Below are 25,412 nucleotides of genomic sequence, written 5' to 3' on the forward strand. Positions count from 1 at the left end.
ATCTATCTATCTATCTATCTATCTATCTATCTATCTATCTATCTATCCATCTACTTACTTATTTATCACCTGCCTGTCAATCATCTGTTTGTCTGCCTATGTTTTTTTGAGACAGAGTCTCATGCAATGCGCCATGCTTGCCTCCAACTAACTATGTAACTGAGGATAATCTTGAACTCCTGAGCATCTTGCCTCCAACCCTCCAGTTGCTCAGATCCCAGGCCAGGTCTATGTGATGCTGGGAACCCAGTGCTTCATGCACACCAGGTAAGCACTCTGCCTGCTGAGGGACACCTCCAGCCCTGTTTTGTAATTTTTAAAGACAGGGTCTTCCTATGTAGCCCAGGCTGGCCACATGGTCTTCTTGCCTCGAGGATTACAAGCATGAAGCACTATGTCTCTGATCCCAGCACTCCCTGGAGGCAGAGGCAGGTGGATCTTGGTGAGTTCAAGGCCAGCCTGGTTTACACAGTGATTTTTCCATACCAGACTGGGCTGGGTAGTGAGACCCCCATCTCAAAAATAAATAAATAAATAAACAAACAAATAAATAAGTAGATAATCTTTGCTGGGAACCCTCTAGTTTCAAACCATGTTCTAAATTAGAGTGCGGCGCTGAGAATATGGAAACTCACAGTACGGTCCAATGTTTAAAATAACACACATTCAACACAGGAGATGTGACATCTTGCTACTCCAGTGACATCCTCTCCCCCAAGTTGACAGCCAAGTCTTACCACAGTAGTTTCAAGTGTCCTGCTAAATACCAGCTGCTGGGGGAGCTTACACGTTACAGCACACTCATTCAGAGTATAGCTACTCTGACTGAACAAGGAGGGTAAACTGAGGCACGGTCTGACACAGTGAGCCCAGCAGCCTTACCTACCATTGTGTGACATCCCGACGGACAGGCACTTGTGGAAGCGGCAGTACTGGCACTTGTTCCGGTTCTTCTTCTGAATCTTGCAGCTTCGATCACATTTGTCATAGGCCAGCTTTAGTCGAATAGTTCGCCGAAAGAAGCCCTGTGACAGACATCGGCACAAAATTTACTTAGAGAACGTGGGCTCTGGGTAAGTGTCCAGATGGGCTTCACTCAGCTTTCTTGTGCGTTGACTGACTGACTGATCTGTTTTGAGATGGGGTCTCATGGAGCCCAGCCTGGCAAAGAGCTTGCTCTATGGCCAGAGATGACCTTGAACTCTTGATTTTCCTGTTTCTACCACTCAAGTGTTTGGAGCTCTTGGGTGAGCACCACCATGCCTGGCTTTATGGGTTTCTGAGGATCCAGCCCAGGGCTTCATGCATGCTTGGCAAGCGCTCTACCAGCTGAGCTACACCCCAGCCCTACTGTCTCTTTCTAGAAAGTCTCCTGTGACTGGGGCAAATAAAAAATGTGTATCTCACTGCATTGAAAGTGGAAAATAATGTGCTAAGGCAAAGTTCAAAGCGATCTTAGAAAGACCCTACCAGACTGGGAAAGACGAAATGGTAGTTTCTCGGGTCACAATACCAACTCCCTAAGAGAAGACATTATAACAAGACGAAAACAGCGATTTGAAAGCAATGCTTTTGCTTTATAGCAGCATTGAGACTTCACCCAGGAAGAAACAGCTTGAGCTCATGAAAGCCAGGACTTAAACAAAGACAACTGGACATGGGCTTGACAGAAAGCCCTGTCACAAGTTGCATTTTTGAAGGGATACAGATAGAAAACTCAGGAAGGGGTTTATTTTGGTGTTTGGTCCTTTGTTTTTGAGTGGTGCTGCTCCCTCCACCTGCTTGACATAGCGGGCTCTCATGGCCCATGCAGAAGGCTTTTCTTGAGGGATGGAAAGAGGAAGGCTCCTCATCTAGGTGTGTGAGCCAGAATGGCAGAAGGGTATGTGGGGTGGAAAGGAAGGGTAAGAAGCAAGGCTGTGAATGCCAGAGACCACCAGGCCTGGATTGATCTGGATTCACTGTTCCCATGCACTAGGCCTGTAAGACCAGACCCAGCAGAGGAGAGATGGCCGTGTTTCAACAATGAAGGTACAGGAAAGTCTGTGGTATTCCCTCAGATCCTGGACACTTTCATAAGGTCCTACTAGGAATGGAGCCTTTGGGATTTAAGTGAACATGCACACTTCTCAATTTTCTATATATGGTATCCATGAAGTGACAAACTTGAGACTGTACATGCAGCTGAAGGGGACTCACTTCATGCACGTGTGACCTGGGTCATGCTGTCTAGTTGTCAAGTTGATTCTCATGAGGATAAAGATACATAGCAGGATGTAGGCGGCTAGGAGGAGGAGGAGGGTATGTGCCAGAAGTGACTATTGGGGGTCAGTTTCAGATACTGTGGACCCCGAGCAAGGGACAGGACACACCTGATGGCCAGCCCCTTGCTCAATGCATGGTAACCCCTGCCCTAACTGGCATCTGGAGAAGTCCTGAGGTAAAGTCTACTGTTTGTGTCATGAAAAAGGATCATTCTTAAATTGGCTGCTTTTTGTTTCCTTGTTTGTTTTGTTTTAAAGGACATACCCCTCTTGAGTGTTTACAAAGCACGGCAAAGATTGCTGTTCTAGATTGTCAAAAGAAGAGTCAAGCTGCTACCACATCAATTCTCTGCTCTTTCTGTAGGTCTCAGAGTGGTGGCAGCCGTCTTGCAGATGAGCAAAGCCATCAAGCCATGTGGCTACCTTACCCTTCTCCCGGGGCCTCTGTACCTTACAGCCTTCACATGCGTGGACTCCATAGTGGTATCCTGAGGCCTTGTCACCGCATATTCGACACTCAATGTTCAGTGCACTGCCAGGGGACTCATCCGTGCTGGCGGGGACCACAGGGCAGCTGCCTGGGGAGGGGCTGGAAGCTGGAGAGAGGGTGTCTACAGACAGAAGAGGAAAGCTGTGTGAGACCTGGGGTGTTACCACCCACATCAGAGTCAGACCTGAGGGAAGGGGACTTTGCATAAGAGATGGATCTGCTCCCTTGAAGCAGCGCTTCCCCTGGCCACACACTGCCCATAGTCAACCACGGTGCCAGCATTCTTGAAGCTCACGTGCACTGGTTAGCCTGCCTCTTGACTCGTACCATACTTCAAGCTCTTCAGTGGCCACGTTATGGGACCTCCACAGGGGCCCCAGTGTCCCATGCCACATGCCCAGTATAGAGCTGGCTGCCTTCCAATTTTGTTGTCACTGTTACTCAGAGGCACCAGAATGAGGCCTAAATAGTCATGGCCACAGGTGTAGCGACACATGTTTTTAACCCTAAAATTCAGTAGCTTAAGCAAGAGGATTGTGAGCCCAAGACCAGCCTGGGCTATATAGTGAGACAGAGACAGAAACAGAGACAGAAATAGACAGAGACAGAAGAGGGAAGAGAAAATGTATAGAGACAGAGGAGGGGAAAGTGAAAGAGGACACAGAGAGAGTTGAGCGAGGAGAGAAAGAGAAAAAGAGAAAGGACAGAGCCTGGGGAAAAAAATACCTTAAAAAACACATTCAATAAGTCTCGTGTCCAAATGACACAAAAGAACCAAAAGAAAACAACACAGATAAAAAGCATCAATAGGCCTGAATAAATAGTTTCCCCAAGAAGACAGACTGTGAGTGAGTGGATGGAAATACACTCAGTGTCACTGTCATTAGCAGACTTTTGAGTTAAAAACACGGTGACTATCACTGCACACCTTCAAAACCAGCAACAGAAGTGCTGGCAGGATTGTGGAGTGGTTTCTGTCACTCATGGCCAGAGTGCGTGCAGAGGAAGCCACTTTTAAAGCAAAACAGTCGTTGGTGAGGAAAAGCATATCTCTGGTTAGTTAACCAGCTGATGTTGGAACAGGTCCACACCAAAACCGACAACATGAAAGGTTATAGAGGAAGCTTGTTCTTCTTTTAAATCTTGCACATATAATGTGTGTGTGCGTGTGCGCGCGCGCGTATGCTTGCACTGTGACGTGTGTGAGTGCTGCCATGTGCATGCTAGGGTGCGCATGTGGAGGTCAGAGGACAACTTGAGCGTCAGCCATCGCCTTCCACCTTGTGTGAGGTGAGACAGGGCCTCTTTTCTGTTATTCACCTCTTCGTACACCTGGGTAGCTGATTTGTGAGTTTCTTGGAGGATCTTGTCTCTTCCTGCCTTCTCTCCAAAACACTACTGCGATCTCGGACCCATGCTACTGCATTTGGCTTCTTTGTTTTTCAAACATATGTTTTTGAACTCAGGTCCTGATGCTTACATGGCAAACTCTTTGACCTATGGGACCATTTTCTCCAGCCCCAGTAGCTTCAGACTTAATGGCTAAGAGTTGAAAGTAGCCAAGATTGATGTGTGAGAGTTCAAGGCCAGCCTGAATGATAGATACAGTGAGTGTCAGGACAGCCTGAGCTACAGGGTAAGACCCTAGATCAAGAAACCAACAAGACAGGGATGGCTCAGTGCTATGAAAGACTGATATTCTGCATTCCAGGAACCCTCAGTAGAAGGAGAAATACGTGAAGGTTTGTGCTCTGACCTACACACACACACACATACACACACACACACACACAAACACACACACCAGATTTAAAAAAAAAAACACAAAACAAAAAAGAAGGTAACTATAAAAAGACACCTCAGCAGCAACTGATCCCAGAGAACTGCACTCACAGGGCTGAACACACTCCTGCTCTCGCCCTGCACAGTAGATGCTCCTGACTGTGTGGGGCACCAGGCACAGCACCCAGAGGGTACTGAATACTCTGGTAGTGAGAAAATCACCTCTCAGTAAAAGCTGCATGGTTCTATCTAACAATGCTAGAAGCAAGACCTGGAAGGATCAAACATTTCACAGCCACTTCCCCACGTCTCTGAACAAAGCCTGGCATGCTTATTGGAATGCAAAGTCTACCACACAAAATCCACCACAGCAGAGATCACAATATGTGCCACTCAATAAAGAAGTTATGAGGCACATGAACAGAAATTTTGGCTCATGATGAGAAGAGAAATGAATGAAAGAGACCCAGAAAGGACACACATGATAGAATTTGCAACCAAGACATTAAAAAAGTTATTCTGGCCATAACCCAAAATGCAAGATAGAAGACTGGGCATGCTGGATAGAAACGAGGGTGAAAAGGGTGGATCGTGGCACTAGTGATAAAAATTGCAATCTCTGGTGTGGAAAAACAACAACAACAACAAAAAAAACGGGTAGATTAGACACTGCAGAAGAAAAGATTGGCAAACTGGAAAACATGGCAATAGAAACTATCCAAAGTGAAACACACACAGATACACGTCACACACACACACACACACACACACACACTAAACTGACCAGCTGATTCTAAAGTACATATAAAGTCCATACAGTAGGAAAGCCCTAAGACTATCTGAAAGGGTATGGCCTGAGAACTTGTGTAGGTGGTGCTGCCCACAGGTCTGCTCTGAACAGTGACGCTCAAGGCTCTGCTTAGATATCTGCATTCTTCTCTTGGGTGAATACACAAGAGTGGAAGAGCTGGGATTGTGGGGCAGATATTTGTGAAGGTTTTCAGGAAATGCTAACTTCACGGGGTGAGTGTTCCATGAAAGAATTGGCAGACGAAGCTGAGCAAAAGCCTAGATAGAGACCTCCATCGTCCGCTGATTTCAGAGACACAAAGACAACGGGGTGGCACTGTCAGTGAGCTGTGCCAGAACGACCATAAGGGAAAGAGAGAGAGAGAAATGTTGATCTGTATGTAAAAATCAAGTCAATGAATATTGGACTCAGTCATAAAACCTAAAACTTCTAGAAGATGTTCAAGCAAAGATCTTTTGAATCTGACCCAAAAAGCATGGTCTACCAAAGGAAAGACACTGATAAGCTGGACTTCATCAGTCAGGAAGTCCTCGTGTCCATAATACATGCATACGTTTCTATCATCAATAGTAAAAAAAAAAACACATAATCCAGGTTAAAAAAAAAACAACTAGGTAAATGATTTGAACAGAAACCTCATAAAAAAGTTATTGAGCAAATTATCACGCAAAAAGATGCCTCATACCATTCGGCATCAGGGATGTACACACTAAAACTGCCCGGTGAAGCACCATGACTCACCCACAAGGATGGCTAAGATGTAAAACAATGGTCTTAACTGCTGCAGACCAATCTGGGAGGAAAGGAACTCATACACTGAGGGTGGGGACAGCATTTGGGAAAGAGTTTTTACCTTTCCTGAAAACTCACACAAACGTCTGCCCTACTCTCTCAGCCCTTCTGCCCCCATGTGTCCTATCCCTGAGTGTAACGACTCGTAGTGGTGTTACATGCAACAGCCTGGACTTGCCTGCAGCTCCAATGTTCCCAGGCAGATGGACGGAGACAGAAAGAATGGTGTGCCAGGCACTACACAGCAAAGAGTCAAGTATAGAAACACCTCACAAGGCAGAGGCATGGCAAAGTGAGCGAGGGAGCCTGTACAGAAAGAATCATGCCATCTAGAGAAAGTTCCAGGAAACACAGGCTAGACAGACTAGCCTACAGTGCTGGAAAGCGTATCAGAAGTCATGTGGTGAGCAGGAAGGGAAGCTATTGCAGGGGAGAACCATGCTGGCTTCAGTGGGTGTGGTCATCATTTTGACTGTAATGATGCAGAGAGGGCAGGGGAAGAGAGAGACAGATATTCTTTTTAAAAAGTCTTATTTTCTCTGAGGAAAATATGTATCTAGGAAGATCTCCCTGGAAAGCAGCCCTTACCTGTGATGACCGAGCCCTCAGAGCCTGGACAGCTTCCTAAGTACTGGTAGTCCGCGAAACCAAAGCTTCCAGAACTCTCTTCCCCGATGGACTGAGAGATCTCTTGGATGTTCCCCATTTCTTGTAAGAATTCTTCTGATAAGGGACTCTCCAGGTCATCTGTTTCAAGTGGGGAGAGCGGACAGATGGGGCTCTCTGTGTCCATCATGTTGACTGGGTACGGCCAGATGGGCCACAGAGTGCCAACCTGTGGGAGGAAAACAGCCAGAAGGGCACTCACTTTCTGTTCTGAAATGAAAATGTCACCTGTTCTTGAAGAGCTATCTCAGTTCAAATCTCAGCATAGACAACATTGACTCTCCAGCCTTGACTCTTGGAAGCACAGTAGTTAAATTCTCTAAACGGGGTCTGGAGAGATGGCTCGGCAGTTGGGAGCATTTGTTGCAATTGCAGAGGTCCTCGGGGTTCAATTCCCAGCACCTGTGTGGCAGCTTACACCCATTTGTAACTCCAGCTCTAGGGAGTCTGACACCTTCTGACCTCTGTGGGCATTAGGCACATGTTAGGTGCACATATCTAGATCCAGGCTAAATGTTCACACAACACATAAGATAAAATAAATATATATTTAAAAACGTCTGAACAACAAAACACAGAAGGGGCCAGACTGCATGCAGTTGGCAACCCTTCTGTCTGTCTGCTCACTGTCCGTCCGTTACACATGAGCTCAGCCTCCCAGTCATGGACAAAAACAAAGTCCACATTCCCTAGAATGCACCATCCAATGGGGACACAGGTGGGGGCCAACTGAACGGGCTGTCTGGTGGGGGTGGGATGACACAGCAAGAGCAGATGGAGAACAGATGCCTCGCACGGGGAAGCCCCAGAAGGATGGGCTGTTCTGAAGAAGAATGTTCCAGCAAAAAGAACACCAAGTGCTGGTTCATGCCAGCACATTCTAGGATCAGCAGGGAGGCCACTGGGCTTGGTTAAGGGGCACCAGGAGGAAGGGGCCAAGCAGTCAGCAAGAGTGTTCTTCCTTTCCACGTGAAGGTCAGTAGTCTGTTGCAGGTGGCCCTAGAAAAATTATAAAGCAACAAATGCTTTGTGGAGTTTTAAAGTAGGTAAGTTCCATTAAGTCAAACTCCACTTACCTCCAAGGGGGGGGGGGGGAAACAGTCTTCAAATGGATGAGTACACCCTTTCTCCATAATGTTAAATGACTTTGTATGTCCTCCAGTCCATAATGCAATCCCCTTAGCTTGTCAATCCCGCCCTTTGGAACATATCTCTTCCCATCATACACTTGTCATGGTCCCTTCGATGCCACGGAAATGTAGCTCACTAGGCCTCTTGGAAGGTTCACCCGTGCAGCTCTGCCTGTCCCACTGCTGCCTTCAGTAGGCCCCGACCCCAGCCTACCCCCCTAAGCCTAACAGTGTCATCACCCAGCCAGACTGACCAGATGACATTTAGCTCCCTCAACTGTTTTGCCATCTAGAAGCAGTCACAGAGAAGGCTGCAGCTCACGTCATCGGGAAGGCCAGAGCCGCTGTGTGCTAGCTGGGCTGTGGGTTCCAAACGATGCAGCTCCACTATGCTGTGACCACAGAGAGCCAGTGTCCTCTGAAGAACATTTCCCAAAGCAGCGAGTGAGTGCACCTGTACCAGCAGCTCCATGTTTCCCATTTGCCAAATGTCAACGCACTTTTCAAGTGCAAAGAGGCGGAGGTATATAATACCTACTTTTGTGAAATTTGCATCTCGGGCTTGGACTCCTCACAGGTTCTATCATAGGTGATCGTTACACACGGCGAGAAACACTAAAGAATAATCATCCTGGTCCTGAAGAGATGGCTCAGTCGGGAAAGCACTTGCTTTGAGGGTTCAAGGACCCGGCTTCATTCCCCACGGACACAAAAAAAGCCAGTGCGTGCCTACAATCCTCAGCACTGACTAGGTGGAGGCAGGAGGATTCCTGGAGCTCACTGGTCAGCAAGCTGAATCCAAGATCAGTGAGACTCTGTCTCAAAAAACAGAGTGGAGACCAATTGAGGAAAACACCTGACACTGGCCTACACAAACGTGAGTGAAGGAATGTGTGTGTATGTGCCTGCTCCCGTCCCCACAAAAATCATCAACCTTTATAGGATAAAGATGATCTCCTATTTCCTGTTATGCCACAGATTTGTATCTGCTGTTTTCCTTGGAGGGGTGGTGCTGGGGACAGATCCCAGGGCTTCATGCGGGCCCAGCACACCCCACCACTGAGCCTACCACCTCAGGCCATCTACATGCTTTATTCTGCATTATAAGCAGAGGACCCGCTCTTCAGTCGGCAAGCCGGATAGTGGAATGATAAGCATTACATAAGTCATTTTCACCGTGAACAAAAAGTTCAAAAGCCACAATTATGATATCAAGCCATAAAAATGCATCCCTATAAAAAAAGGCCACAGGCTGGGCAGAGTCTGTGCTGAGGGTGGGGCGGTGTCTTTTCTTTTTTTTTTTCTCTGTCACCAACAGCCTTTATTTCCACAAGCTAGGAATATAGGGCTAAGGCCATGAACTGGTTTCTTTGTTGTGACTTTTAGGGAGCTCCAGTGTCTGGGAATCATGTCATTTTACCCTTTGGTTGCTTTTAAAGAATAACCAGGATTTACCTAGAGAAACGCTGGTCTTGCCATTCACAAGCCAGATGAGATAATCCTGCTTCATGAGTGGGGCAATCCTGACATGAACTCTGGCCTTGGGGCCTGGTACCACACACATCACCAAACACACTGGTCTTTCTTGGTTCCAACCAGGGCAGATAAGAGTCTTTCCCTTTGAATGAGTCCCCCAGATAGATAACAGAGGTCACATGGGCACACCTCAACACAACTTGCTCTTAGATTCCCGGCAGGCCCTGGCATCCCACATGCTCTGGTTGGGAGCAAAAACATCCGGGGCAGTCCTACCGCCGTGTCCAATATCCACAGTTCACCACCATTGCTGGTTCATTGAGAAGAGCAGCCAGGCCAGCTCTGTACCCTGTGCACTAGATATTCCAAAAGGATAGAGGCATGAGGAACAAGCCCATCTCAGCAGTGCCTACATGGCTTAGGATAACTGAGTTGAGTCCCAGAAACATTCCTTTGGGAATTGAGAGGTTGGCTGTTTAAAAGCTCTAAGAGCATTCAATAACTAGGAAACAAAAGAAGCAGACACACAGTTTCATGGTGAGGCAGGACAAAGAACATGGGAATCTGGGTATCTACTGACAACCTTTGATGCCGCAGCATCTTGAATTTTGCCACTCTAGGACAGTAGATGATTAGGCTAACATGACTTGCTAATCACACCATGGGCATGTACTGTGGGAAGCCAATCGGGGTTCAGCTCAGTCTCCTCTAAGGTCCTCCACACCCGGGTCCTAAACCCAGCATGCCCCTATTTGCACGTGGTCATGTAACTTTTTAGGTTTTTCTCTCCTACAATATTATATGTCTTGATAGAGTAAGGGGTGTATTTGCTTGATTTTTGCAAGCATACTTTCAGAACAGTCTCTGCCATGGAGCAGGTGTTCAGGTGCTTGGCGCAGAACAAACACTCATGTTGTTACCTGTGACAGGTGAGGATCTTAAGAGCTCACTTTGGCTCTGTATGAGCCAAAGCTGCTCTGTATGAGCAGCTCCTGCAGGTATCTGGGTAGAAAGTAAACCAGTGCAGAGCCTCCAAAGAAAACATCTGTGCACTGAATACCAAGAACAGAAATCAAGGGAGAATCCTGCACCAGGTATGAAACCAGCAGTTTTCAGAGTGCAGTATAATTTCAGGGACTGAAAAAGTTTATGAGAGGCAGAGAAAAAAAATCTCAACAGAATAGTCAACAAAGAAGTTCCCAGTCATTAAGTGAGAGCTGTGGAGAATAGGGATACTGGGTGTCACCCCCCAGTTGAAAGCAAAAGACTTGCTGGTTCAGTGTATTCCCTGGGAGAAAACCAGCACCCAGCAGACAGTAAACACTAAGAGGAAAGGGAGCGGGAAGCTCGTCATTTGGACTTTCCCTTCAGACCCACAAATGGTGAATGCTGGATATATCCTGTGACAAAGTGTGCCACAGCAGAGCCCAGAAGTTTCAACAAAGCCAGCAAAGTAGCCCGGGGTGATGAAACACACCTTTATTTCCAGCACTTGGAAGGCAAAAGCAGGTAGATAGATCTCTGTGAGTTTGAGACCAGCTTGGTCTCATATCAGTTCTACACATTGAATTCCAGGATAGCCAGAGTTGCATGGTGAGACCCTGTCTCAAAAACAAAACAAAAGCGGCGCTCACATGGGATCAGCTCCTTGGAAGGCTGAGGTAGGAGGATCGAAAGTTCCAGGATAGCCTGGGCCACATAAAAAGACCTTGTTAAGGAAGTGAGGAAAGAAAAGGAAGGGAAAGAGGAAGGGGTGAAGAAGGGAGAGGGGAGAGAATGAAGAGACTTCATCTTTTGGATGAAATAAAAGACTGGAGCCAGGGCATGGCTGACAGTAGGGTGCACAGCCTAGCATGGAGAAATCTTGATTCAACACTCTCAGGACTATACAAATAAAGAAGAGTAAGCAAAGAGAAAAGACAATAGGAAAGTCACTGTGGCTGCCCAGAGCACACACTGACCTATCCGTTAATAATACAGAGGTTTTTAGATCTGTAAGTCACTTCCCCAATATCTTCTAGAGCTACGTATTAAATATCTGCGAGCATGACACTGTCCCAGCTTCGGAAACAGTTTGCTGCCCTCTGTGAACAAATGAACCTGAACAATAACATTCGTCACAAAAGCATCCAGACAGCCACAGTCTCTGGCTTCCCTCCTATGCCTTCTCTATTTGTTCTCTAATTTTTACCGTGTCACAGGACATCCTCAGTTCAACGCCTCCCAGTGCTCAGCACCGAAAACCTGGAGAAACTGGTTTAACCCTTCCACTGCTAGAGGAAGTCTGATTAGGTTTAAGGGAGTGGTTGAGAGGCCAAGAAAGAAGGCTTATCAAAGGAGGTGGCTGCAGGTGGTTCCCTGACTGTGCCTTTCCCCTCACCAATTCCAGTACACAAGCTGGTCATATTCTGCAGATTCTTCTTACATAATATAGTCATATTTACATGTCTTTGGGTTCAGGTTGTTGGGCAAAGATCTAAAATAACGTCTCAGAATAAACAAACTAAGAGCCACAGAGGCCCACTCTGTACCTTTACCTATGACCCAGGGGTTCAACAAAATAGGTTAATCATTGTCAACCACACAGCAATCAGCATGCCAATGGTCAGTGTAGAAAATGCCCACAAAACCTGAGGGAGCCCAAGGCCAAGGTCAGCATGTACAGACTCGGGGGGGAGGGGAAGTATTTTAACAAGTCAAGTCTAACACAGTCCCAATCATTTCCTCATCACCTAGATCTTGCCTAACAATGCTGAAGGCATGAACCTGTGATCACAACAAAAGGTTGGCATGGGAAATAGGATGGCAAGCCCAATGCGACACAAGACCGTGGCTTTGAGCCTCCACAGCCCTACCTTGACAACACAAGATGAATGTCCCCTGTTGCTCTAAGGAACGCATCCCACGAATTTTCTTTCCATGAAGTCACCACTACTTGACAGGGCTTATTAATTCCAACTGAAGCCCAACATGCCTTTTAAATTTTGATGCAATCTTACCTTTGTGAATAGCGATGTCAAAATAATAAAAGAAAAGCTACAAGCTTGGACACATCCTGTGTCTGTTGCAATCAAAGTTGAGTGAGCCCAGAAGTCTGTCACAAGAATCAAAAGTCAACTAACGTGGCATTTGTATTTGCCAGAGCTTCGACCCTGTACAGACAGAATGTACAGATCCGGGGACAATGCTGTGATGTTTGGTAGCCAGGTTGACAGAAGCCACGGATCGATGTGCCTGCCACGTGTAAAGTGGACTGTCTGGAAGAGCAATGCCAGCACTCAACAATGGGAAAAGGCCACAGGCCGTTGGCACAAAAATCCGATACATAAAGACAACCATCTAAGGGGTCTCTGCTTCTAGACTTAATCTGATGGTCCCTTTGGGAAGAGAGACCATATTTTATGAATTCCATGAGGCACATACAAGTATCCACTTAGGCTTGTGCTCAACACCAGAGACTACAGTCTTGAAGGATCCCATGGGCCAGGGCAGTGGAAAGAGGAGTGGGCTGAGGCAGGAAGGAGGGACAAGGGAAAAACAAATGTTTACTAAGTGACTCATTGTGTCATGTCCTCAATGAAAATGACATTGATTTTCCTAGTTCTGAGACAGGGTGGGATTTGTGGGCCCCACTCACAGAGAGCAAAGCCATTTGTCCAACTAGTACATAAGAGGCACATGTCAACAAATAGGTGCAGATGAAGGATGCTGTGTGGAAACCATGCAGATCAGAGATCTGGAACATCATGAAGTCAGAAATGAAGCCTAAAAGATGACAGAAGGAATTCAACAGAAACGGGCAAAGGGCACCTCACTGAGAGGGGAGAAGCACACCCACATGAATGACCTATGATGTTACTGGAAAACAAAACAAAGCAAAACAAAACCAACCAACAATGGTCAGCCAAGCTACACCAAGAGTTGTATCAGCTATGCACGACTGCATAACAAATAGCTCTAGACATACTGGCTTGAAAGCACCACTACTTTGCTCCCAACTCTGAGTCAGCAAATAGAACTTCACTCAGCAAGGCAGGTTTTCTTCTGGTCAGGAGGGTTCTATCATCGGACTCTTGGGAGTCTCAGTCATGGCTACTAGGTTCAACAGAGCCTCAGTCACATGCCCAGCAACTGGTGTGTCTGACTGGTCCCTTCCCACTAGGTCTTCCATCCTTACTGGGGCTGAAAGCTGCTGGGCCTCTTGGGTCAGGGCAGTTTTCACCTCTAAACTGTGCAGCACCTCTCCAGTCATGTTCTTTGTTTTAGATCAAGTTGCAAAGCCAACCCCAACTCAGGTGGAGGAATGAACTCTACCTTTGGGTAGGAGGAGCCACAAAGGACATGTGGCCATTTATGGCTTCTCATGTGGGGGAGGTGGTGAGAACTGATCCAGGAGATGCAAGAGAGGTTGTCAAGCCCTGTCATGGTACCTCAGGACCGACCATGTTTAGAAGTTTGGATGTCATCCTCAAAGCAGTCTACAACAGGCTGTGGAACCGGAACTCTAGGTACCGAGAGTTACCTATGGACTGCCCTGGCAGCAGGGTTGAATGTGCACTCCCAGAACAATAGCAGTAGCAACACATGTGAGGCTTTCATCCTGTCGCTTACTGAAGATACAACACAGTGTGTCCTTAAATGAAACATGTCTGATGGAGGAAAAGGTGCTGTGTGCTACTCAGAATGTACAGGAGACCAAGGTCAAACATCAGAGACACAGGAGCACTTCAGTTACTTAAACAAAGTGATGTGCCTGAGGCATGTGATTCAAGAAAGCAGGGTGGCATACAGCCCACAGAGAGAAAGCTGTGTGGCCAGTTCTGTGGTACACAGATTCACAAGCCAGGATGCGATGTGCATTGTGGGGAAAAAAACAAAACAAAACATAACAAGAAACTTTTTTTTTTTCCTGTGTCCAGGAGTCAACTTAGTGTAAGACCAACTTTTCTCAAGCCTAATATAGAACAGTGGTTCTCAGCTTTCCTAATGCCGAGACCCTTTAATACAGCTCCTCGTGTTGTGATGACCTCCAACCATACAATTATTTTTGTTGCTATTTAATGACTGTAATTTTGCTACCGTTATGAATTATGAATATTTGATATGCAGTATATCTGATATATGATCCCCGCGAAAGGGTTGTTCTACTCCCAAAGGGGTCAGGACACACAGGTTGAGGACTGCCGGACAATCACTTTGGGGATGGTCCTCGATTCCAAAGGGTCGCTTTAATTTTGCGGGCTTCTGGAAGTGAACAGAAGGATGGGTCTGTTTTTAACACATCTCCATGAACCTTCTCCTTCATTTTTTTACACCAAGGCAATAGATGTGTATTTTGTTTAGGGCAGATATGCTCTGAAGTTGTAGGAATTAAGGCTCGTGGGTGAGTGCCAAGGTGAAACTCCCTGTTCTGCGTGGATACCTGAAAGGAAGGGACAGCCCAGAGATACCCACTCAGGACAAAAGCCTGCTGGACAACAAAATCTTTCTCACAAACTTAAGGGAAGGGTTGGAAGACAAAGGCTGGAAGCTCCCTAAGAGTAGAGTAGCAGGACAGGTGGAAACTTGAGAAGAAAAGGAGAAGGGCTGGGGAGACAAGTGCTTGATGAGCATATAAGTTCGAATTCCCAGAACCCATGTAAGAACCGGCACGGTGGCAGTGTCACCTTCAGTGCTGGGAAGCAGGGCTAAGAGGAGCTGCTAGTCAGCGAGTGTTAGCTTCATTGAGACTCTCAAAACTAAGGCAGAGAGAGAGCAGTAAAGAAAGTAAGAGTAGAGGGCAGACCGTGAGGTAAAACACTAAGAGTAAGAGAATCTGGGCATAGGGAGGAGGAAAACCCTCTCCACAAATTCATGAAAATTCCTCAGAGAGGAAAGCTGTTAGTTCACAGGTACCGGGGTCTACCAGATAGGATCAGGACAAGATACAGTCAGGCCAGTAGCCGGGAAGTTCCACAGCACGCTGGGGACCAAGTGACATTCTCCAGAAGGCCGAAGAGGCAGATGACATCACTTGCAAAGGCTAAGGAATGAGAAAGCATTTGAGTCTCTTAGCAGCAGCCACAGGAAGAGGGAAAAAAAAAAAAAGGACTAAATACCATCAAAATGCTAAAGGAAATCACTTCTGGCTGATAACCCCGAGTTCGGAAAGCCATCCACAGGGTGTGAAGGATACAGAGTTCACCCTGCATACTGCTTCTCCAGGGTGGTAGAATGCCTTCTTCAGCACACTGGGCACCCACCTTTGGTTCATCTTTGGTGAAATATGGTTTTCATGGGTGGGACTTCATAGCACTTTTTCTAGATATCCCGAAGTTCCTCTATCTGCATCCGGTGCATTTTCACAGTTTTCTGGGCTTTTTCAGCCCCTCTTTGAGGAAGGTAGTCATCATTAGGTGTCTATCTGTCAGACACAACACTGCCATAAACCAGAGATGTGGCCAGGCTAACACTCCTGAGTACTTATCATGGGCCACACACCCAGTGCTCTAAGTACCTAATGTCTACCGACTCCTGCCATCATTGCCCAGCCCCATGAGATAGGTGCTATTACTGCATTCACCTTACAGATAAGGACGCTAAAGTACAGAGTGTCTCGCTAACATACTAGGGTCACAGCCCATGAACTGTAGTAAACCCGGGCTGCCGACCTCTGATGCTCATTCCCAACGACGATTCTTAATTGGTGCTTACGTTTTCCTTCCTGGTTTGTATTTCTCAGGAGTACAGATGGAGGCTAGGGAGATGGTTCCAGGTGTAAATACTGGCCTTGCAAGCATGAGAAATTGAGTTGGATCCCCACAAACCACTTAAGAGTTGTGTGGTGGCACGGGCTACCAGCCCTGGGGACGGAGAGACCGTTGGATGCCAGGGGCTTACTATGTAGACCAAGTTCAAACACACAGAAATCCACCTGCCTCTGCTTTCTGAGTGCCGAGCGTAAATGTGTGTCCCACCATGCTTGTGTTGGTGAGAGAGGAAGGGGTTGGTTGCTGTTTGTTTTTAATAAACTTTGGTGGAGGCTGAGGGGGTGGCTTGACTCTCGGGAAAGGCTCATGCTGCTGAATGTTGTGTGGGTACGTATATCCATTCATCCACTCATTTAGCAAATGGAGCCACTCTTGGTGTTTCCACCTCTGGCCTCTTGAGTCTGGGTGTCAGGAGAGCCCTCCGCCAAGGCCTCAATTCCAGCCCAAGTTGGTGGGCCAACTTTTTCTTTTTTTTCCTTTTCGCGTAACAAAAAGCGGCTTTGGGGGCTGGAGAGATGAGTCAGTGCTTAAGAGCACGTACTGCTCTTCCAGAGGACCCCAGTAATTCCCAGCACCCTTCACAGACAGGTCAGAACCACCTGTTAACGACAGCAGCTCTGGGGGAGCTGACACCTCTGGCTTCCTTGGGCACATGCACCCACATATGCTCAGACCCGTACACAGACATGCGCACATACACAGCATCAAAAATTAAAAATAAGTTTTGAGGAAAAAGTGTCCCTGACGTGTAATCATCTACACGTTGACAGTGTGCGACAGGCTAGGACACCGGCACCCATGACAGCGTGGTCATGGCACCTACAGCATGCCCGTCACCCCTGAGAGGTTGCCTACGCCTCTGTGCCCAGCATGCCACCATCCCCACCTGCCAGAGCGTGTTCCTATAGAACTGCTCACAAAGAATCATGCTAAAGCCGGGAGTGCTGGCGCACGCCTTTGATCCCAGCACTCGGGAGGCAGAGGCAGGCAGATCTCTGTGAGTTTGAGGCCAGCCTGGTCTACAAAGTGAGTCCAGGACAGCCAAGTTTACACAGAGAAACCCTGTCTTGAAAAAAAGAAAAAAAAAGAATCATGCTAGATATAGTTTGGTCTGTTTCATTCACTATCATCATTTTGAGATTCATGCTTGTGGGTGAGCTGTATTACTCATCCAGGTCTCAACAGCTTCAAAGTCACAGCCATGGTGTGGGTAACCACAGCCTGGCCACGCATCCACCGGCTGATGGGCATTTGAGCAGTTTCCATGCTTTTGCGACTACACACAAAGCGGTGAGAAGCATTCGGGAGCCAGGCTGCTCATGAACACACGTGGGTTTCTTTTCTCTTGGCTGAAAACCCCAGGGCTGGAAATGCTGGATGGTGGTACATATTTGTTCAACATTTAAAACAAAAACAAAAACAAAACAAAACACGGTTCGTTTATTTATGTATTTACCAGTATTCACCGGTACCTGAATGTGTGTATGCATACCGTGTACATGCCTGGTATCTATGGAAACCAGAAGAGGGTGTCAGATCCCCTGGAACTGGAGTTACAGGCAGTGGTAAGCGGCACTGTAGCTGTTAGGAAGTGAACCCAGCCCTCTGCAAGAGCAGCCAGTGCTCGTATCTGCCGAGCCACCTCCACAGCCCCTTGTTGAGCTTTTAGAGAAACCACCAACTTGTTTTCCAAACTTGCATCCTTTTTCCTTCCCACCTTCAGTGCGGGCGAGGCCTGGTTTGGTGCTTGGTGTGGTTGGCTCTCTGGATCGGCACACTCCACATGGGTGCAGTGTCGCACTGAGACTGTGGGGGCGCTAGAATGGGAGCATGAGACTCAGCCTGCTTGATGGCTACAGATATTGATAGGTTTGGTTCTTCTTCTTCTTTTCCAGATAATTTGCACAAATATCTTCTTTGGTTTTCTGTCCTTCAAATCTTTTGCTAATATTAAAGCTTTTGTCTCCAGGTGACTTTGAGAGGTTTTTTTATATCATGGATATAATCCTTTACTGAGCACATGTTTTGTGTAGGATTCTTCCCACACCACAACTTGTGTCTACATTCTCCTAATACTGTGTTTTGTAGAGCAAGTCTTGGCTGGTGAGCTCTATTTCTGTTTGTGTGTTTTATGAATGAGGTGCTTGCTTTCAGCTCTATGTAGACTTCGCTAATACAAAGTCATAGAGTTTTCCTCCCATGGTTTCCTCTGAAGTTCTGCTGCTTTTGAAGCCATGATCTAGGTTAAAATCTAATTTGGGTTATCTGGCCTGAGGCGTAGACTGACATTCCTGTACACTGATAACCAAGCACAGAAACATAGCACTGTGTATTGAAAAATTTCCCCCTTCTTTGTCTTTATCAAGAAACAGTTGTATTTTTAAAAATTATAAACAAAAGTGGGATTTTAAAAAAATCGAATGCTTTTTCTGGAGTTATTGAGATGATCATATGGGGTCCTGCATCCTGTTATATGGGAAGGCTCATCTTTTTTTTTTTTTTTTTTAAGCTATCAAGCTATTCTTGCATGCCTGAAATAAGTCCTGCCAGTTATCACAGTCTGTTTTTTGTAGACTCTTAAATTCTACTTCCTAAGTTTGTTAGTAGAATTTTTTTTTCTGTGTTCACCAGGGACAACGATCTTTAGTTTTATTTGTTTGTAATTCCTTTGTCTACTTTTATTATCAGATTAATGCTGAATTCATGGAATGAACTGGGAACTGTTTCTACTTCTTTGGTTTTCTAAAGGACTGCATAGAGCCAGTATTATTTCTTCCTGAGATATTTGATCAAATCCTCCAGTGAGTTGTTTGATCTTGAAATTCTCTGGGAGAAGGCTTTTAGCAAAAAAAAAAAAAAAAAAAAAAAAATCCTTTTTTTTTTTTTTTTTTTTTTTTTATAGATTTAGGGCTACTTGGGTGGTGTATTTCTTCTAGAAATGGGTTTTGAAAGGTCCTGTAGTTCAAGTAGTTTGTCCTTTTCACCTACGCTGTCTGCTTTATTGATGTAAATGTGTTGCTAATGCTTCTTTATTGCCTGTTTATGTCTGTAGTAATGTCTCCTCTCCTGCTAGATGTTGATGATTTGTTCCCCAACCCCCAATCAGCCAGGCTCGAGGCCTACTTATTCACTGATTTGTCTCTTTTCCTCTCTATCTGGCATTCCCACAATTCCTTTCCTCTCTGATCTCTCATTTTTTTTTCTGCTTTACATTAGATTTAATTCATTTATCTTTTTGTTAGTCTCTTAAAAATTACTGTTATTTCATGTGTTTGTGCAAAAAAAATGTGCACGTGGAGGCTGGAGGTTGATGTCAGGTGGTTTCTTCCATTGTTCTCCCTTATTTTTTTAAACAAATATTTTCAATTCTTTGAGAATTTCATATGCTGTACTTTGATCTTATCCTCCCTAACTCCTCCCCTTAACTCCTCCCAAATCTACTCCCACTCACTATCCCTGCAACTTCATGTTCTCTCTCTATCTCTTTCTCCTTCCCTCTCTCTCTCAATTCAATAGTCCATTAACTCCAATTCTTGTTGTCCATATACGGCTGGGTGTGGGACATCTGCTGGAGGATGGCTAATTTATCCAGGGCCACTTGAAGGAAACTGACTCTCCCTCTCCTAGAACCCACTGACTGTCTTTAGCTCATCCATTGGGGCTGGGGGCTCATGGGCCTCTTCCCGCTCCTTGCTGGAATGTTGACTGGCTTTATCTGCACGGGCCACCACAGCTGCTGTGGGTTTGAGAGTACAGTGGTCCCGTCAGATCCAGAAGACAACGGCTCCAGCCCTCCTCAAGTTCCGGCCTTCCTAGCTTCCCATCCCACCAACCCCCTCCTCCTTCACTGTGGTCCTTAAGCCAGCTTATAATTTGAGGATGGGTCTCTCACCGAATCTAGAGCTCACCGATTGGCTAGACTGAATGGCTAACAAGCTCTAGAGACTGACTTGCTCCCGTCTCTCACTAGGGTTACAGGTGCTTGCTGCCATGCCCAGCTTTTTATGTGGATGCTGGGGACCTGGGGACACAGATCCTCACGCTTGAATGGCAACGACTTCACCAACTGAGTCATCTTCTCCAGTCCTTTGTTCTAGTTTAAGGTCACTTATTTGAGATATTTTCTCCTTTCTCCCTAATGTAAGTGTTTAGTGCTAGAAATTCCCTCCTAAGCATGCTATAGCAGAACCCCACAGGTTTTTTAACGTGTCGTTTTAAGTTTCCATCTGGTCCAAACACTTCATAATTTCCTTTTGTATTTCCTTGGTGGTTTAGTTTGTCATTTAGTTCCCAAATGTTTGTTTCCAGTCATGTTTATGGGACTGATTTTTTTTTAATTTAATTCCATTATGGCCAGAGAACTTACTTTTATATGACTTGAATCTCTTTAAATTTATTGAGAATTGTTGTATAACTCAAAATATGGATCATATTAGTGAAAACAGGCAATTTAACAAGTAATGCATGCCCTGTCGGTGGTGGCAACATTTTACGTAAATGTCAGTTAGATCAAGTTTGGTGACAATGTTGTTCAGTGAACTTTGTCCTTGCTGGTGTCTATATTTGTCTTATGCATCTGGCTATTATTGTGTACTTGGATATTTCTTCTTAGAGTGATATATAATTCATTGCTTTGTGTGTTTTAAAGCATTGTTATTAGATGAAAACGATTTTAGGATAATTAACCCTTCCTAATAAATCAACTCTATTATATCCTCTGAAAACTTTTTTCTGTCTGTCCTGGTTAGCTCTGCTTATCTCGCTGTCACAGCATAGTGCCGCCTGAAGAACGGAGTTTCATTCAGCTGAGGAATTGAGCATATCCTATTTGCCAGTGGTTTGTCTGGGGTGGGGGTTGTCTTGATTATTAAATTGCTACCCCAGCCCACTGTGGGTAATACTATTCCCTGGGCAGATGGTCCTAGGCTGTATAGTATAAGAAAGCCAGCTAATCACGAGCCTGCAAGCAAGCCAGAAAACAACGTTGTCTCAATGTCTTTGCTTTAATCTCCTGTTTGAGTTTCTGCCCTGACTTCCTTCAGTGATGGCTTGTGACCTGGAAATGTAAGCCAAATAAATATCTTCCTTCCCTAAGCTGCTTTTGCTCATAGTTTTGGTCACAGCAACAGAAAGGGAGCTGGAACCCTGTTCCTCTTTTGTTCCCTGGGGTCTCCGATTATACACACATTCAATGCTTAAAGTCATACCGCTAACCACCGATGCCATTTTCGTTTTTTTTTTAAAGAAAAATATCTTTTTCCTGTTTATTTCATTTTAAGTGGCTCTTTTGACGATGCTCAACCTCACCAGTTTTTCTTCTGCAATATCTAACCTGCCACCAATCCCACTCATCGTGTTTTCATCTGAGCTCCTGCGATCCCCACCACAGAAGTTCAATTTTGTTATAATATCATCCATGTCTCCACTTGACTTTCTGAACCTTTGAAATTCAATCATAACGACTTTAATGTACTCGGCTGCTAAATCTAATATCCATGGTCGTTCATGCTACATTTCAAAGCATTGATTTTTATCCTCATTATGGATCCTCTCTTCCTGAGTCTTCTGGTGCCTAGCAACATTCAGTTAGACGCCTGGTTTGCGATCTTTCCTTGCCGGCCGTGGGGCAGCTTTGTACTCTTAGAAATGGTCTTGAGCTTTGCTCTGGGCTGCAGCTAAATTACTTGGACAGTTCTGGTCCTTCCATATCTGGTCCTTGCAATTTGCTAGGAAGGAGCACAGCCATGTGCTGTGCCAGACAACTGCACCCCCACCACTGAGGAGGGGTCTCCTGGAAGTTCCCCCTGCAGCAAGAGGGGTACCCAGGTTGGTAGAAGGCCCATGTGAGGGCCAGACACCATGCCAGGCCCAGCGTAAGTGCTGGACACCGTTCCTTCTAAACTTCTCTGATGGTTCTTTTCTGGCTTCGTCCTGTCCACAGACATGCGCACAAAGTTTGCTGGCAGATGTCTGGGGGCCAGAAATCCTTCTCCTCTCACCACCTGAGTGGAGGGCTGCAGACACTGTCCCCTCCTACTCCTGCTTCTTCAACTTGAGGAGTCCACAGCGCTGCCTCAGTCTAAAGTCAGCACCTCTCACAGACTCGATAGCTTCTGGGAACCACCCTTGACACCCTACCTCACGCCCAGCATCTCTGAAACAAGAGTTCAGTTCGTTTGTCTGGTTTTTTGTTTGTTTGTTTGTTTGTTTGGTATAAACTAGTTTGTTATCCTATCTGCACAGAGGACCAACCATTTTCACACATGTAAAATAAGTTATCCATAATAAGGCCATTTGGGCTGGTATTTCTCAATTCTTTATAAATGTTTATTTAAAAAAATATGTGTGAAAACATGGCACGGTGGCCCCATGCCCTTAATCCCATCCTCTATTGCTCCCTAGCTTATTTTTTGAGACAGTCTCTCATTGAACCAGAAGCTCACTGGCTAGACTGGCTGGCCAGCAGGCATCCAGGATGCTCCTGTGTCTACCCAACAATGCTGGGGTTTCAGGCATGCCCAGACATACTCAGCTTTTAGGTTGGATGCTTGCATTTGAACTTTGGTTCCCTTATTTCACAGCAAGCGCATGGAGACCCACTAAGCCATGTCCTCAGCCCCTTTGATGCCTTAAAGTCGGCATTCTCTTCTGATGAACATTCTCTGCTATTGTTTATATAATGTCAAAGCAAATTGACCATTATATGTAAAGATCCTGGTATAGTCCTTGGGTATACACCTGAGACTTTTATTAAATTTTAAAACCGTTTTGTGTATGCGTGTTTGGCCTGCACGTGTGTATAGGTACTGCATGCATGCCTGTGTCCATGGAGTTCAGAAGAGGCTGATGCATCCTTTGGAGCCACATACTGTCATGAGCCACAATGTGGGTGCTGAGAACCCAGCCCCGGTCCACTGCTAGAGAGGCACATGCTCTTGATCACTGAGCCATCTTCCAAGCCCCTGAACATGAGGTTTTATATAGATTTTTAGGTTGATATCCTGATATATAGGTCCTGGGGTATATATGCACAAATCTTTTAGACATTGCCTTCTTCATACTTAACTCAAATCTTTGCCTAAACTCAACAACTGGATCCATCCCCAAACATGCACTTAGATTTCATTTTGAGTCTTAGAAAATAGGATACTATAAAATCATCAGATGGCGTGTCATTGTCCATGTGTCATTGTTGGGATAATGAATTCTCAATAAAATACGAAAGGAAGAGCTTTACTAGGCTATCACAGGGATTCTTTTTAAAAGCATGATACTGAAAGGATTAACTACTGTAAAGGAATTCATCCACCAGGAAGACCCGATGGGTTCTTCCAATCCTAACACTGGTCCCCATGCTCACACAGCATATGCCTTAACACTGAACTCTCTCCCCGGCCCGGCTTGCTATACTTTGTTACAAAAGCTCAACAGGACATGACACTGTCCAACAGCAGGTTACACTTACTTCAAGAGCCCATAGAAAATTTGCCAAGACATGTATCATATCCTGGGCCATTAATAAATTTCAATACCCTTAAAATAATCAAAACCATGAGGAGTTTGTTTTCTTATAACAGTGGAGTCACTCTAGAAATTAACAAGAGAAAGGTGACATAAACCTTTCTAAATGTTTGAAAATTAAGCTGCACACTTCAAAACAACCCAGGAGCCAAGAAGTCTCAAAACAAATTTGGAACACATAGAATTAAATGAAAACACAACACATCAAAATCACAACAGAATGGTGAAGAGTGGCAGGAATAAGGCTGAGAGAAATTCCTAGTCCTACAATAACTGCAGCAGGGGAAAGACGAGAGGAAAAGACTCAAAACAATAACCTAAGATTCTTCCAACAAAATAATAGCAAAGAAAATGCAAAGCAATTGCGGAAAGAAAATAATAAAACAGTGGCAATCAATGAAGTTAAAATAAAAAAGCAATCAAGAAAATCAATGAAACAAAAAGTTGGATCTTTAGGGAAAACAATCAAATTGACAAACCTCAGTTAGACTGATAAATTCAAGATACAGGCCCCCAGTACTGGGAAATAAGACAGATGAGAAGAAATTGACAATTTCCCCAAAAGTTACTATCAGAACGTCGCCAATAGCTGGATAGACACAAAATTGAATTTGTGACTTAAAATATCCCAACAAAGAAATTCCCTGCTTCAGCTGGTTTTGCTGGAGGATTCTACCAAATATTTAAAGGAGAACCCATATAACAATTTTATATAATTTCTCTCTCTCTTTTTTAAATTGAAGTATTCCTGTCTCATTTCTGTTGCTATGATAAAACACTATGACCATAAACAACTTGGAGAGGAAAGATTTATTTGGCTTACACTTCCAGGTCCCAGTAAGAAGTCAGGGGGGGAGCTCAGGCAGGAACTTGAAGCAGAAACCTTAGAACAACACTGCTTGCTGCTCACAGGCCCATGCTTAACTTGCTTTCTTATATAGCCCAGGACCAGGGAATGGTGCCCTTAGTGGGCACCTATATCAGTTGCCAGTCAAGACAATCCCCCCCCCCCCGACAGGCCAACCTGATAAAGACAAGAAAGCCAAAAGCAGAAGATACAAGGTTCTTTGTTTTTCCTTTTGCACCCCTTCCCCCAGGCAATTCTAGACTATGTCAACTAGGATTCTAACTAGGACAAGAAGGAAATGCTTCCGAATGCATTTTTTTCATGAAGTTAGTACCACTCAAAAACCCAGCAAAGCCAATCAAAAGAAGGAAAGTTATAGCTGTAGTTTGGTCATTAAGTTTGAACATAAAGATCAACATAAAAGCAAAATATTATCAAATCAAATTCAAAACTACATAAACAGTCAAAAAAAAAACAATAAAAAAAAAAAAACGAACAAGCCACATGCATGATTTTAGCATGCAGTTTAACTCTGGGAAATTCATACTGTCTATTCACATCAATAGCTAAAGAAAAGACACTGGACAAAATATGACAAAACCTTAATGAGTTTAGAATAGGGAAGATCAAACCAACTCAAGAACAAACATCTACCAAACGAACACTAGGTTAATGATAAAATTAAGAGTCTCGGTGTCATGGTTGGCAGCAAGGCAAAGGATGCCCACAGTTACTGCTTACTCAACCGTGCTTGGGTTCCAGTTATTGTCTTAAGCTAAGGGGGGAGGGGACAACGGGAAGGAGGAGGGGTGAATATGATCCAAGTGCATTGTATATGTGTGTGAAATTCTCAAGGAATAAAAACCATACTTATAAAAATAAAT

At 45.2% G+C, this 25,412-nt stretch overlaps 1 protein-coding gene across 5 annotated transcripts in view; it reads right to left on the bottom strand.

The window, feature by feature from the left end:
* The window catches only part of Ppara (peroxisome proliferator activated receptor alpha), a 67,031-nt gene that overhangs the window by 17,427 nt on the left and 24,192 nt on the right, over positions 1-25,412 (bottom strand). For all 5 annotated transcript variants that reach the window (XM_055626886.1, XM_055626885.1, XM_055626884.1 and 2 more), the window contains 3 exons: positions 6,728-6,974; positions 2,715-2,875; positions 887-1,025 (listed from right to left, as the gene is read on the bottom strand). In XM_055626886.1, coding sequence (XP_055482861.1) covers positions 887-1,025; positions 2,715-2,875; positions 6,728-6,935 — 508 coding nt within the window. In that variant the 5' untranslated portion in view covers positions 6,936-6,974. The remainder of the gene's footprint in view (positions 1-886; positions 1,026-2,714; positions 2,876-6,727; positions 6,975-25,412) is intronic.

This window comes from Psammomys obesus, unplaced genomic scaffold, assembly GCF_907164565.1.
Source record: "Psammomys obesus unplaced genomic scaffold, mPsaObe1.curated_primary_1811, whole genome shotgun sequence".
NCBI lineage: Eukaryota > Metazoa > Chordata > Mammalia > Rodentia > Muridae > Psammomys > Psammomys obesus.